Here is a 16,523-nt window from a genome sequence, read left to right on the forward strand (position 1 = left end):
GTACTCAGGTGATGACTCCCAGGGCACCCAAGTGATGCCTCCATCTCCTATGGAAATAAAATCACACTAGAGTGTGCCAGCAGAAGTCCCATTCTCTTTTATTTCTATTTCGTTATGTTGTAAACCTGGGCCTCACACCTGAGAGGCCCATTTAACTTTTCTGACGCATGTGACCTTTAAGTCACACAAGTGGGCAAGCCCATCTTGTATTCTCACTAGTTTAGATCAATGAAAACTCTTATACTTCATTATCATATTTTTCCTCTCCTCATTCATACTGCTGAGAAGTAAAGTTGCTGGATGACTTTGCAAAATCCACCTTCCACGTGAACCTTTTTACCTTCAATCTGTTCTATGCCGTCAAGATTTCTGATGCAGCCACAGTGCCTTCAACCAGTTGTGATCTTAGAATAAATGCAGATTGGAGAGAACTAAGCATGTCACAGATCACCCCCATGAGCTGGTTGGCCAGGACCTTGGCTATGATAAAATATATGGAGCTGGGTAATGCTTTAGGTCAAAAATCTCCCACTCTAATGTCTCCTTGGCGTTTGCAGAGCAACAATAAGTAAGCCTGATTTATTCTTTTCAGTCCAAAATTTCTTTGACAAAACTCTAGTGTGGCCATTTCCTCTATCTTGACCATTTCTCAAAAGACACTATAAAAGAAAACTGGGAGGCCATCCGTTCCCAGGGCGCTTTCATTCAATCCTTTGATGGCGGCTCGAACTTATTCTCTGAGAAGGGACGTGGCAATTCTCCTTGTTGTGTTGCACTTAGACGAGTTGCTCCTCGTCCACTCTGCCTCCATTTATGTCAAGCCTCTCTCTGTGAGAAACTCGTGAAATGATCGGTCAGCGCTCGACCAACAGCTTGGGCACCCACATACTCTTGGTTTCCTGCGTGCACCCTCAGTTTCTGGTTTGTTTGCCTCCTCTGCACCTTCCTATCGTGTTCACAGGCAAGCACCCAATGAGGAAGTTGCCTGCTCGCAATTCTCCAATCTGTGCCTCAAACTTTTTCAACATGGTCTCTTGCAAGCACACCGCATGGCTCCCCTTTGTGTATTTCCCCACTACTCTTCACTGCTCATCACAGAGCCCTTGCACATTTAATGAGCATGCTGGATCAGCCCCTTTGTGGCCCTTCTCCCGCTGGTATCCTGCTCCATCTGCTACTGCTTGGATCCAAGAGTTGGAATGCCTATCTTCTTCCCCTCTCCATCCAACTCCCATCTCATCCACTACTGTATGGTTGTCCACCTCAGTGTTCATCTTGTACGTGGGCTCCTTGCTTGTTCGATCGGAGTCTCTGTGCCTTGAAAATGCCTACTCTTCATGTCCCAACGTTGCTCCCTTCATACTCTTCTCATTCTGCTCCTTCATGTTTTCCTCAGCAACAATGGGCTGCTCTTCTTGGTTTCCACACTGCTATAATAATTGACCTGCCCCTCTTGATTCTGCAAAAATGTAGGCAACCTCCTTTCCCAGCAACCAGCAACACCTTTACACTTATCTCGTCCAGTAAAAACCACCATTTTCTTCTATAACTGATGAATTTGCCAAAAATATCCCCCCTTTATGACCGGTTGCCTTTGTGCAATTTTCTCAGCGCTTTGAGCTTGGTTACTCCCACCATCCTAGCTCCTGAACATTTGTCACGCCAGCAAGATGCTTGTCATCCAAGATGACCATTTCATCTTGTAAATCTATGGCCTTTTGGGGTCTTTGGCTAGGCGTTTTACTCACCATCCTTCAACTGTGTGCTATCTGCTAGTGGGGTTTGAATTGTCTGAGACGTTCAAGATGCCATGGTCTTGTTGTGGTCCTCTCTGTTTGTGGCCGTCGACCAGTTGGGTTCTTCATTTATTGTCTCTCCCATGAGCGGTGCCTCCAACAGTTGTGGGATGGTGGCATACTTCACTAATAATTCAGCATTCCCATGGTGCATCTCAGTCGATATGGTTGCTTTTCCCCTGTATCTCCTTGGCGCTGCCTCTTGCAACTCAGCTGGTGGCATCGATGGGGGGTAGCGCACTAACACCCTAACCTTGAATGTACTTTTCTGCTGTTGAAGCATAAGCCAAGGTGGTAGTTAGAAACCCCTGTCCACATCAACTTCCAACACTGTTACATTTGGGTCCTTGGAGTTCAACCCCTTTGATATAATATGGCACATGAACCTGATATTCCACGAAGCTCCAAGATGATGACTGAGGCTCATTGTAGAAAGTTTTCCCCACTCTTCCCCCCCCCTCTCGTTGTCAACGACCGCCCTTTGATATAATATGGCCAACTCCTCTTCCTCCACCCCCTGCACCAGAAATGAGATCTGCCGGTGGGGACCTGGGGTGGTGGCCAGAGTGGCCACTGGCGGCGCGTTCTTCCTCGCCGTCTTTGTCGGCGCCGTCGTCTGGGCGACCCGGCGGCGCCGCCTTGGCCCCGGGGATCGTTAGCTGTGCAAATTTGTACGATTTGCGGTGCGGATTTCCGCACAAATCCTCACCGCACATTGCACGAAGCTTCTCGTGCAGTCCAAAATTCGCATAGTCGGTGTGAATTTTCGCACCGCACCGCACGCCCTTCCCTAGCCCGCTCTGACCTCTTTGTAATCCCCAGGTCCTCTCACCACTTCGCCGAGTAGACAGTCTTGAAGTGAAGGTTTGTGTGCATCTACCCTATCCTCCATCTCAGTCCCTTCCAGTGGGATCCTTATGTCTCTCCCTTGCACTTTGACTATTAAACTATCCTTTCTTGAAGCATTACAGACAGCCATCAGGCAGGAGGTTTGCCTGTGCCCCTGTCCTTTACAGTTCTTACATGTTAGTGGGTCTCTGCAATCTAAGGCGTAGTGACCTCTAGCGAGACAGTGAAAGGAGTGTAATTCCCAACCTTTGTTTTTGCTTTCTGGAGTTGCTCTGTTGGTCTTTAATGCTATTATCCTCGGGTCGACCTGGGAGGGGTCAAAACGAAACCTCTCATATTGCCAATTACTGCAGCTCCTTCCTTCGACATAGCTTCGACTTGATGCCTACCTCACAGACTTTCGATTGTTGGGTCTTGCATAGGAATTCATCTCCTCGATTTCTCTTCCTCTTGTCTGACTGGCTGTGACATGGGATGCCCGCGTTTGTCTGTCCGTTATGATATGATGCGGCCAGGAGGGAGGTCCCTGAGGGCTCAGTGATTTTGGTTTGGTCATGGGGCAATGAGGGAATTCGGTTCTTCAGTATTTTCATGTTGTGTCCCTCTGTTTCTCGGGCATGGTACAACTCTTGTAATATGGTGCCATGTCTTATGATTGCCCTTTTATCCTGAATGCCTCAAATATGATGAATTCCAAAGATGCTATAAATTACTTTGGGACTAAAAAATATGGCTGATTGAACTATGAAGCTCTTAGTGAGAATACAATCAGAAATTCTTGATTGAATAGTCTTTTATCTTACCAATTGACCTTACAGTTTGGTTCATCTTCTTGCAGCTTATGTTGGTCTTGCAACGATTGCTGGATATTTATGGTGGTTTCTTTATGCTGAAAGTGGTCCAAAGATACCCTATGGTGAACTGGTAAGATTCTTTGATATCATACACAATTTTTTGATCCATTATAATCTAAGTTGGGATAACCTCTCGTTGATATTTTATCTATTGCTTTGTCATAAAGAAAAATGTTTATTAACTGACTTCCTCTGAAGATATTCTGTAAATCATATCATGTATACGTTTCCAATGAAAAATAAAAAGAGTTAGATATGGTACCATAACTGACAGAAGATACATTCTCAGTCTCCGATCAATTTCTTTTATTATTGTGTTTTGTTAATATGTCATTAAGAAACATAAATTTGTTTATGGACCCTTGAGACCAGGCGTAGTCAGTACTGGCTTTCAATTTCAAGGATACAAGTGTAATGAGTCTAGTAAGATATGTTTTTGAGTCCTGGAGTTTGATGGGTGGTGCATCTGGAGGCCTTTGGTACAGAAAGATGAACTTGAAGTTTGAGTTATAATTTTTTTTTGAAAACAAGTTTGAGATATAATTAAATCTCAATATCTCTAATAGGGAGTATTTCTCTCTCTCTCTCTCCACCTTGTACCTCCATCTCAAGAATAAAAAAATCTGTAATCCACTATTAAGCCATATCTCCTACTAAGAGGAAAACAATAGAGGGAACATTCATTGAAAGATCAAGAAAAAATATATCCACCTTGTACCTCCATAGGGAGTATTTCTCTCTCTCTCCACCTTGTACCTTCATCTCAAGCAATAACACAATCTGTAATCCTCTATTAAGCCATATCTCCTACTAAGAGGAAAACAATAGAGGGGACATTCATTGAAAGATCAAGAAAAAATATATCGTGAACATAGACATTAAATATCATCAAACACACCTTCAATGATGAGACAACCAACGCAAAGAGTGGCCTGCGAGAAGTATTGACTGCCCCTATCTCTCATATGATGAACATAATATACCTAAGAAGACTGAATTTAATGAAACCAGTATGTTGTGCTTATCCTAAGAGGGCGAGGTGTGATCCATCACCCTACTTGGGGCCCACTACATCCATCTTAATGTGGGAGGCAGAATAGAAATTTTCTGTTGGTGAATACCGTCAAGGAGCCCTGGGATGAAATCCACAAAGTTGCTTCTATAAAATGATGGATACAATGCATAAAAGTATGTGTTGAATGATCACAAATTGAAATTCAGTTCTGGATTGAATGCAGAGTCTGAGTAGCAAGGAAATCAATGTAGTTGAGAAAACACCACTTTTGACCTTAGTCATTTTGATCTGTTGGGTCTTTTTCGTGTACCCTATAAACTTAGTTATTGCAACTTTGACTTGTTTATTGATTTCCTTGAAAAATACATTCCCAGTTTAACTAGACTCTATGAGTCTTCTGGTATGATGATGCATGCTGGGACTTGCATTCTTCCATGAAGACAATGTTCCACCGTCTTTGGTATCATTGATCAATCCTCCTATCCACAACTCTCAGAAGAATGACATTTACTGAATTCAAGATCTGTCATACTGTTGAGGCGGCCCAAGCTCTCCTTGTTGATCTGAGTATTACATGTCTTTATTTTCTCTCTCTTGTTAGCCCATTAAGGGCCCTCTCTAGTCAGCCCATTAGGGCTTCCTATAAAACCCTCTAATCTCTTTCATTTGCTATTAAGAATTGTTCTTTTCTTGTTTACATGGTATCAGAGCCCTAACCCTAACCCTAATCTGGGTTTCCTGGGCTCGACCTTGCGCTCCGATCTTCGGCGGTTCTCACGACCGCCTGATCTCGCGCTCCGGTCTCGCCGTCTCGCCGGGCCCTCCCAGGCGCTTCGCCGTTCTGGCGTCCGCGTCTTCGCTCCGGCGCCCGCTGCCGTCCGGCCGCGCCGCTCGGCTCGCGCCCTCCCGGCTCGCGCCCTCGCTCGTGCCGCCCGGCTCGCGCCGCCCAGCTGCCGTCCAGCGCCGCCGCCCCAGCGCCACGATATCCCGGCGCCCGGCGTCCCGGCACCCGCCCCGGCTCCCACCGCCCGGCTCCCGCCGTCCAGCGCCGGCGTCGGCGCCTGCAGTCCCGGCTTCGTCGTTCGGCGCCTGACTGTGGTCTACTCTGCTTTCATCATGACGAACCCGGTTGAAGCCCAGACCTCTACTGTCACGCCAGACTCGACGCCGGTATCTACGCCACATGCATCTGCGGTGCCTCTCGAGCCCGGGAATTGGTCGTCCTCCTCTGGACCATCCTTTTTGCCTCGGATGCCTCCGGATGGTATGTTTACTGGATTCAATCTCCTGCAATGGCGCCAGTACGTCCAAATAACTTTAAAAGGGCGTCTCATGCGCCGTCTTCTAGAAGACAGACCTTCCCGGACCGATCCCAAGTATTATGACTGGCTGGACGTTGAGGGGGTAGTTCATCGTTGGCTCTTGGACAGTATTTCACCTAGTGTTAAAGGTGAATTCATGTCTCTAGAATCGGCTCGAGCGGTCTGGGAAGCAGCACTTGAGAGCCACTCCAAGCACAACATTGCGACTCATGCAATTGGTACATCGGGCCGCTAACCTGCGTCAAGGGGACCGGTCTATCATGGAGTATAGTACGGAACTCATTTCGTTGTGGAATGAAATTGACTACTACATGCCGCCCGACCCCCATTCGGTGGACCGCCAATATACTCTTCAACTTCGGGTTTTCCAGTTTCTTATGGGACTGAACCCGGAATATGAAGTTGTACGGGCTCAGCTTATTCATCGGGAGACTGGTCCTACCTTCAAGGATGCGCTCCACAGTGTGCGGGTTGAAGAATCCCGCTTTCAGCAGGCCCAGAACTCGGCTTCGGCACTTGTAGCTCATTCCTCTTCGTCTGCACGCCCATCGTCGACTCCACCACCCGGCTCTTTGCCACGTGGTCCGACGGCTCGGACGGAGGATTCTCCAAAGGGTGATCCTTCGCTGTTTTGCAATTACTGCAAGAAGCGAGGTCACTCTAAGGAGACGTGCTACAAGCTTCAACGGAAACGCGCACAACCGAGCAACCTTGCTGCAGCCGCCTCGTCCGTGCCCCCCCCGGGTCAAGTGCCTATGCTGTACGGTCTTCTCCCGACTAGTGCCTCGCCCGCTAGCTTCACTCCGGAAGAGATGGAGCGTCTACGCCGCTTGCTTGATCCTCCAGTCGTGGGCTCATGCTCCTTGGCCCACGCAGGTATGTCCACCAGTCTTCCCACACCTACATCCCCTCCTGGCCATTCTTTTTCCTCTTCCACTTGGCTTCTTGATTCTGGTGCCACTGCTCACATGACCCCAAATCCTCGAGCCTTTCAAACTTATGCACCCGTTTCTGGCTCCTCCAAAGTTAAAACAGCCTCCGGCGATCTTCTCACCGCGGCGGGTATTGGTCGTGTGGCCCTTTCCTCTTCTATGCATCTATCTAAAGTTCTTCATGTTCCTCGCCTTACTCATCATCTTCTCTCCCTATCTAGCCTTGTTCGCGACTTGAAACAAGACCTTACCTTCTCTCCTAATTCATGTTTTTATCGTGATAAGGTGTCGGGGAGGACGATTTCCATTGCTGAGGAGCATGAGGGGCTCTATCTTGTTCGTCCTTGTTCGAGTTCTCTTGCTTTTGCTGCTGCGGCAGTTTCCCTTTCGGCTTCCCACGAGCGTTTGTGGCTTCTTCATCGACGTCTCGGCCATCCTTCTTTTGCTACTCTTTATCGTCTCTTTCCTAAACTCTTTCAAGGCCATTCTGTGGACCGTTTTGTTTGTACTGCTTGTCGAATTGCCAAACATCATCGTACCACGTATCCTATCTCGTCTTCTCATTCTTCGACCCCATTCTCCCTTATTCACACCGATGTGTGGGGGCCTTCCCCTATTCATAGTACTTCCGGTTCTCGGTGGTTATGCATCTTTATTGACGACGCTACTCGATTCACGTGGGCATATTTCTTGAAGAACAAATCGGAGATATCTCGTGTCATTCCTCAATTTTACTCCTTATCCAACCTCAATGCTCTACATCCCGTCGTCGCTGCCGCTCCGACAACGCTAAAGCCTACGTCAACACCACGTTAAGCACCTTCTCCCAAGACAAAGGCATTATCCATGAAACTCCTTGTCCCTATACACCACAGCAAAATGGCGTTGCGAAGAAAATTCCGTCACATCTTTGAAATGACTCGGAGCCTTCTCTTCCATATGCATGTGCCCAAGTATTTTTGGGGGGAAGCCGTCTCCACCGCCATCCATCTTCTTAATCGCCTTCCATCTCGAGTGCTTGACTACTCCACTCCCATTGACCGTCTTCAGCATTCCTTTCCAACTCTCTCTCTCCGAACTCATCTTACTCCTCGTGTATTTGGATGTGTATGCTATGCGCCCAACCACCAACTTGGTCGTGATAAACTGGATCCCCGTGCTATCAAGTGTGTGTTTGTTGGCTATTCTTCCACCCAAAAAGGCTATTTATGCTATCATCCACCCTCTCGTCGGTTCGTCGTCACCAAAGATGCCACGTTTGATGAATTGCTTCCCTACTATTCCTCCTCCTCTCCTGAACCCTCATCGTCCCCATCTCCCTCCGATCTACTCGAATTCCTCATCCTCGTCCCTCGTCCCTCTTCACCGGCCCCGCCCGACGTGTCTCCGCCTGTTGCTCCTCCAGCAATTGTGCCTCCCGACCCGCCTCCCGCCGCCGTCTCAGTCCCTCCTGTGGAGCCTCCTCCAGTATCTGCTCCTGCGCTCGACCCTTCTGCTGCACCTTCTTCGATTCCTCCGATCCCTATCCATCGCTGCCCGCCTGAAAAACGCTACGGTATTACCCTTGCTCGTCGCAAGCCTCGGCTTCCTTCTTCGTCTCCTGCTGCCCCGTCTCCCTCAACCTCCACCCCTCCTGCCACCTCCTCATTAGCCGTGCTACCCTCTTCCCGTTCCTCTCCCCTCTATCCGGTGGCGGAATCTATCTCCTCTCATCGCCTCTCACCCTCTTATCATGCCCTTCTCACCTCCCTTGATGCCACTTCCCTTCCCAAGACGGTGGACATTGCCCTTTCATTTCCGCATTGGCGTCAGGCCATGGCGGAAGAACTTCAGGCTCTTGCTCACAATGAAACGTGGGATCTGGTTCCTCTACCGGCCGGGAAGCATCTCGTGGGTAGCCGTTGGGTGTATGTTGTGAAGCATAATTCTGACGGTTCTATTGAGCGCCACAAAGCCCGGGTTGTGGCACAAGGGTTCACTCAGAAACATGGCATTGATTATCAGGAGACCTTTGCTCCCGTCGCCAAGCTGAATACTGTGCGGATCTTATTGGCCCTTGCTGCGGATCGGGCTGGATTTTGCAACAATATGATGTGGAGAATGCTTTTCTGCATGGAGAGTTGACTGAGGAGATCTACATGGCATTACCTCCTGGCTACACTTCCTTAGTGCCATCGTCTCCGCAGTCTGTTGTCTGTCGCCTGAAGAAAGCATTATATGGCTTGAAGCAATCTCTTCGTGCCTGGTTTGGTCGTTTCACGACGGCCATGCAGCGTCGTGGATACCGTCAGTGTAATGGTGATCACACCCTTTTCTACCGCCATTCCACGTCAGGGGGAGTCGCTATTCTTCTTGTGTACGTGGATGACATCATTATTACGGGTGATGATACGACGACCATTACTGAGCTGGCTATGTATCTCTCGTCGGAATTTGCTATTCGCCATCTTGGCCCGTTGAGGTACTTTCTTGGCATAGAGGTGGCCTATTCTTCCAGCGAGATCTTTATTTGTCAGAGAAAGTATACGGTGGCCTATTCTTCCAAGCCTATTTCGACACCGATTGATGCGAATCATCGACTTGGTGCCGATGCGGATGATGAGCTTGCTGAGCCTGGACCATATAGAAGACTTGTGGGCAAACTGATTTATCTCACCCACACTCGTCCGGACATTGCATATTCAGTGGGTGTTCTGAGTCAGTTCATGCAGACTCCTCGCAGGAGCCATCTCTATGCTGCTCATCGTCTCCTCCGTTTTCTGAAGGGCACCATTGGCCGTGGACTATTCTTTCGTCGCCATACCGGCCTGCGTCTTGAAGTCTACACCGACGCCGATTATGCCGGTTCTGTGGTTGATCGTCGGTCCACATCTGGGTATTGCACCTTCTTGGGCGGCAATCTGATTACTTGGAGGAGCAAGAAGCAGAAGGTGGTCTCCCGATCGAGTGCTGAAGCGGAGTTCCGTGCCCTTGCGCATGGTCTGTGTGAAGCACTTTGGATTACCCAGCTTCTTCGTGAGCTACGGTGTTCAGTTATCTCCCCTGTCCAGCTGTTCTGCGACAACAAATCGGCGATTAGCATTGCTCATGACCCCGTTCAGCATGATCGTACAAAGCACATTGAGATCGATCGCCATTTCATCAAAGAGAAGCTTGAATCGGGAGATTTTTGCACGCCATATGTTCCGTCCGCTGAACAACTTGCAGATATCTTCACCAAAGGGCTTCGTGCCCCTAGGTTTGAGGAGCTCTGTTCCAAGCTGGGTGTGGAAAACATCCACGCTCCAGCTTGAGGGGGAGTGCTGATATGATTATTATCGTTTCTGTATTTTTCTCTCTCTTGTTAGCCCATTAAGGGCCCTATCGCTAGTCAGCCCATTAGGGCTTCCTATAAAACCCTGTAATCTCTTTCATTTGCTATTAAGAATTGTTCTTTTCTTGTTTACACTCCTCGTAGCCACTCATTCCCCTTTTCAATTTTGGGGCTAGGACATCCTCACGCCCACTTGATCATAAATCTAAGGATCTGGTGAATAATCCAATTCCCTTCCCTTATATATCTTATAAGCCTTTATTTTACCTCCCACAAACTTTTGGCTCCTCCTGCTATTCCCATAAAATCGGGCTGAGTATTGCCAAACTTTTGCCTTTGTTCGTGAAGTGTGTCTTTCTTGTGTACTCCAGTCATCATTATGGGTATCAATGTTTTTCTTCTGTCCCACCACAAGTAATTTACGTTGGATGTTCTCTTGGTTTTTGGGTACCTTCTTCAGATCCTCTTTATAACTAACTCCTAGTCCCATAGGTGTACCTGACGATGTCCCATTATCTTTTTTTTTTTTGAAAACAAACCCATTTATCTTTTTGTATGAGCCATGCAGTCTATTTCTTCCTCATCTTGTCTCCCTTAAGGACCTTAGTTCCTCTGGCTTCCCGGATCTTCTCTCCAATGCTCCTCAGGAGAAGTTTCTGATTACTCTTGTCTATTAGGACTAGCTCTGCTTCCTATTTTGGTGTTCCCTCTAGTTTCCATCTCATCTGTGGTTAGAAAGATGTTACCTCCCTCATCTCCCCATGATAGTGATGATCTTCCCCTTACCGTGCAAAAGGTATTATGTGTATGCATCAGGCATCTTCTTTCTCACTTTTTCACTTTTTCACTTTCTCTCATATTTTTCCTTGTTACTTTTGTCACCTGTTTTATCATTAGGACCTTTTCATGCAATGAGCCATCCTTGTTGGTGGGTCGTGATAGTGCATAAGATTCAGGCCCTCTTCCAGGATGCCACTGATACGATACTGTATCGAATGGTAATATTCTAGTAAGAAGATACTCACAATTTGTCTCCACGCTCCTTGCTTCCGTCGTATAGAATACCCACGGGGCCTCCGATCTCCTCTGCACCCACGATCCTGGAAGAGCCTCTCGCCGAATGCAGCTCCCGCTCCCCCCAGAATAGCCAGCTCCATAAGTCCCAAAAGCCCCCCCTCCCCTTTCCCTTGCCACCTCCTTTATTTATAACCCCTACTTCCTTTATTTCCTTTCTAAGCTAATTCAAGAATCTGTTAGTCAGTTGGCCAGCTCAGTGCCAGCTGGCCCACTAACACCCCCCCCTTTCCTTCTTCTCCTTTCATACATTCTTATAGGAACCGTAACATTTCCCCCCTCGTCGACTACCACCTTGTCCCCAAGGTGGATTTCTGGAAATTGCCTGCGAATGACAGATAGTGGTTCCCACGAAGCATCCGCATCTGGAAGCCCTTGCGATTTGATTAAAACTTCGACCCGTCCATTTCGTTTTCTGGCTGATACTACCTCTGCTGGGTATAAAGGCCATTCCATGTTATCAGCAATTGTTGGAGGAAGAACCTGAGGTATGTCGCCGGGGCCAACAGCTTTCCGTAATTTGGAAATGTGGAAAACTGGATGAAGAGAACAGTGTGCTGGGAGCTCTAACTTGTAGGACAGGTCCAGTCGTTGCATAACCCTGAAGGGACCAAAGTACTTTGGAGATAGTTTCTCATTCACCGGTTTTGCAAGGGATTTCATTCTGTATGGCCTTAGCCGTAAATACACTTGCTCCCCCACATTGAATTCTAAGTCCCTCTTGTGGCTATCTGCTTTACGCTTCATGCTAGATTGTGCTGCCAGTAAATTGTGTCTCAGTAAGTGCAGAATATCGTCTCTTTCTTTTAGCATTGTGTCCACTGACTCGACGGGCGACGATGGGGAACCATAACGCAACAATTTCGGGGGATCTCGCCCATAAACAGCCTTGAACGGAGTCATCTGAATAGACGAATGAAATGATGTGTTGTAGGAGAATTCAGCCCAATGTAGCCACTTAGACCATGACTTGGGTTTTTCGGATGCGAAACAGCGTAAGTATGCTTCCAGGCATCTGTTTACCACTTCTGTTTGACCATCTGTTTGCGGGTGGTATGATGAACTCATGCGTAGCGTGGTCCCTTGGAGGTGAAATAACTCCTTCCAGAAAGTGCTCGTAAAAACTTTATCTCTGTCAGAAACAATGGATGAGGGTATACCATGTAAACGTACAATTTCTCTGACAAAAATATCAGCCACACCAACAGCTGTGAATGGATGCTTCAAGGGTAGAAAATGACTAAATTTGCTCAATCTGTCAACTATTACCATAATGCAATTAAACCCCTGTGAAGAAGGTAATCCCTCTATGAAGTCCATGGATATATCTTCCCAGATTTTCTCAGGGAGAGGTAGAGGTTGTAACAACCCTGCCGGTGTAAGAGAAGATATCTTATTAATTTGACATGTATGACATTGATTCACATATGCTTTGATGTGTTCTTTCATGTGTGGCCAATACAAGTCCTGAGCAATTCTCTTCTATGTTCTTCTACAGCCTGTATGTCCGCTTGATGCTGAATCATGGTACGTCAGTAAAATTTTGGGTAGCAAGGAGGAATTCTCTGTTAGTACCAGTCTGCCCTTGTACAATAGTGTACCATGGTGTAGCTGGAATTTCGGATGTGATAGTGGCCGGAGTTCCAGTTCTTGAATCACCTTTTGAAACTTCGGTTCTTGTGAAATCTCCTTCTGAATGATAGAGTGGTCTAACAGCTGTAAGTGTGATATATGCAATGACTGGAGTTCTGAGAGGATTGGTGCTCTAGATAAAGCATCTGCTACTATATTACTTTTACCCGGTTTGTACTCAATCTCAAAGTTGAAACCCAGTAATTTGTAGGCCCACTTACTATAGGGTTCTGGGATCTGCTTCTGGCATAACAAATATTTGAGACTATACTGGTCAGTTCGGATAATAAAAGGCATATGAGTCAAATAATGTCGCCATTTCTGAACGGACAATACAATCGCCATCAACTCTCTCTCATAGGCTGACTTGATCTGACTTCGTCTGGGAAGAACTTGACTGTAATAAGCGACAGGTCGCCCATTCTGCAAGAGAACAGCCCCCACTCCGATCACGGATGCATCAGTTTCAATGATAAAAGGTATTTCAAAATTTGGTAAGGCAAGCACTGGAGTGGAGCTCATAGCTTTTTTGAGTAATTCAAATGCTTCCTGCGCCTCATCATTCCAAGTGAAAGAATCCTTCTTCAATAATGCTGTTAAGGGTGCTGCTTTTAAGGAATATTCCTTGACGAATCTCCGATAGTAACCAGTTAATCCCAAGAACCCACGCAATTGTTTGAAATTTTGGGCGTTGGCCAGCTCATCATTGCTTGTACCTTGCCTTAATCAGCCATGACACCCTGTTGTGAAATCCAATGCCCCAAAAATTCGAGATGCTCACAAGCCAATTGGCACTTCTTGGAGTTAATATGAAGGTTGTTTTCATTCAGTACATGAAAAACCCTCTGTAGGTGTTCCACATGTTCCTCCTGTGAAGTACTGTAAATCAAGATATCGTCAAAGAATACTAATAAGAATTTTCTGAGAAAAGGGTGGAACAGGTGATTCATAAGTGATTGAAATGTTGCTGGGGCATTCATCAATCCAAACGGCATGACCTTGAACTCATAGTGTCCTTCATGGGTCTTAAACGCAGTTTTAGGAATATCTTCTTCCTTCATCCTGATCTGATGATATCCTGACTTGAGATCTAACTTTGAAAATATTGTCGCACCATGTAGCTCATCAAGTAACTCTTCCACCACCGGTATTGGGTAACGGTTGGGTACTGTTATTTTGTTGAGTGCTCTGTAGTCTACACAGAATCGCCAACCTTCATCTTTTTTCTTGACTAGTAGGACTGGACTTGCGAAGGGACTATGCGATGGTCTGATGAATTCCGCCTTTAGAAGTTCACTGACTATCTTTTCAATCTCGTCCTTTTGTAAGTATGAATATTTGTACGGTCTCTGGTTGGTTGGTTGAGCTTGGGGTATAAGTTTTATGGCGTGATCGATCGGCCTGGCAGGTGGTAATTCTGACAGTGGCTCAAAGACCTTAGAAAATTGCTTCCTGAGCTTCTCTTCTAGAACACGACCTTGTGATGTTTGAGGCAGCTTGATACTAGTGTCTAGTTTATACAATTCGATCATCAATAATTGGCTTCTCATCAGCTCCTTGTCAACAGAGTGGTTTTTAATATCGGTTCTGGATAAGCTCTGGTCCCCATTCAAAGTCACCACCTTGTCGCCTCTTCTGAATTTTAGAATATGCCTTTCCCAGTGGATATGGGTCCATCCCAAGGATGCTAACCATGCCATGCCTAGGATCATGTCAATTCCCCCCAACTTGAATGGCAAGAAGTCGCTAGTCATTTCAATGCCTTGAAGGTTATACTGGACTCCCACACATAATCCCTGACCTTTGCTAGACTCCCCATTTCCCAATGTCACTTCAAATAGCACTGACGTATCACTCCGGAAATGGAATTCCTCCACAATGGCTGTACTAAGGAAATTATGGGAAGCTCCACTGTCGATTAATACAGTGATTTCCCTGCCTCGTAGTTCCCCTTTCAGCTTGATGGACCTTGGGTTGGTCCACCCCAACATAGAGTTCAATGAGACGTGTGCGGATAGCAGTTGGGCCTCTGGTGGTATGTCGTTATCCTCTATATCCACAATGGCATCCGTATCTGGATCCGATTTATCCCGATCTTCTTCACTCACAATCAAGATTTGTAGAGTTTTCTTGCATCGATGTCCCGGGCCGAATTTCTCGTTGCAGTTATAACAGAGGCCCTTCTCTCTGCGTTTTTGAAATTCTTCTCCTGTTAACATCAGTTTCCTTCTATACGCTGGTGTCCCTTGAGTGTTCTCTTGTATTTTAGTCTTGTTCTGATGATAACTTCCTCCTCCTGCTCCTGTAGACTGAACCGAGTGAATGTGATTCTCCTGGTAGCGTACTCCCGCATTTGGTGGTCTCCCCCCTTTTTGACTATGGTTCTCCCAGGCTTGCCAAAGGGCCTTGAGTCGTTTCTCTGTTTTAAGCGCTAAATCCATAAGTCTTCTTAGTCCCACAAATTCTTCGATATCCATCTCTGTTTGTATCTCTGTCTTCAATCCATTCAAAAATATGTCGTACATTATGTCTTCTGGCATCGGAGGTAGATATACAAATAGCCTTTCAAACTCCTTCCGGTACTCCTTCACTGTCCCCGTCTGCTTGATATCCATAAACTGATGTTTGATGTTATCTGCTAGCGTTTCATCGAACCGTTTCCCGATCTGGATCTTGAAATCGTTCCAACCGAGAAAGGTGTACCTGTCAGTGGTCCAGAGGTACCACTGCAGAGCTTCGCCTTCCAAATTTGCCATTGCCACATCGATCCGGTCTTCCGATACTACTTCTTGGACTTGGAAAAACCTCTCCATACCCCTCACCCAGCCTTCTACATCGTCTCCTCGAAACTTGGGCGCTTCCATCTTGCTTCTAACTTGTTGGATATGCTCCATATTTCGATTGTCAGATCGTGTGTCGTTCCTCGTCTCGACTTCCCCCGGTACTTGGTTCTTGTTCTTGCCATGGCTTCTCGGGATCTCCTCTTCCGGACCTCGTTCTTCAGATGTGCTACCCTGATTCAATGTCGCCAGGGTACGCAGCACTTGTCTTAGCAGTTCACCGTTTTCTCTGGCCTCTTCGCGGATCAGTTTCATTTCATCTGCTATCCTCTTCTGCTCCACCTTCAGCTCGCCCAACTCTGCCTCATTCTCTTCCAATCTCGCTTCCACTTCTTTCAACGTCATTGTGACCAGGATCGTAGCTCTGATACCAATGATACGATACTGTATCGAATGGTAATATTCTAGTAAGAAGATACTCACAATTTGTCTCCACGCTCCTTGCTTCCGTCGTATAGAATACCCACGGGGCCTCCGATCTCCTCTGCACCCACGATCCTGGAAGAGCCTCTCGCCGAATGCAGCTCCCGCTCCCCCCAGAATAGCCAGCTCCAGAAGTCCCAAAAGCCCCCCCTCCCCTTTCCCTTGCCACCTCCTTTATTTATAACCCCTACTTCCTTTATTTCCTTTCTAAGCTAATTCAAGAATCTGTTAGTCAGTTGGCCAGCTCAGTGCCAGCTGGCCCACTAACACCCCCCCCTTTCCTTCTTCTCCTTTCATACATTCTTATAGGAACCGTAACAGCCACCTGCAAATGATCATTAAACCTCCTCCAAAATGGTTGCCAGTTCCAAATTGGAGTTTACTGTGAAGATCACTTTTGAAAGTTACGAGGACCAGCTCAATGTTTGTCTGGAGCTCATGGATTTACACAGAACTATGGAGAAGATTACTCT

General features: G+C 46.9%; 1 protein-coding gene across 4 annotated transcripts in view; it reads left to right on the plus strand.

The window, feature by feature from the left end:
- The window catches only part of ECA3 (endoplasmic reticulum-type calcium-transporting ATPase 3), a 93,717-nt gene that overhangs the window by 61,614 nt on the left and 15,580 nt on the right, over nt 1–16,523 (plus strand). For all 4 annotated transcript variants that reach the window (XR_013583661.1, XR_013583662.1, XR_013583663.1 and 1 more), the window contains exon 29: nt 3,484–3,569. Coding sequence is in view for 1 of the 4 variants with exons in the window: in XM_078585795.1 (XP_078441921.1) it covers nt 3,484–3,569 (86 nt within the window). In the remaining 3 variants the exon portion in view is untranslated. The remainder of the gene's footprint in view (nt 1–3,483; nt 3,570–16,523) is intronic.

The sequence above is a fragment of the Wolffia australiana genome, chromosome 14 (assembly GCF_029677425.1).
Source record: "Wolffia australiana isolate 7733 chromosome 14, ASM2967742v1".
Lineage (NCBI taxonomy): Eukaryota > Viridiplantae > Streptophyta > Magnoliopsida > Alismatales > Araceae > Wolffia > Wolffia australiana.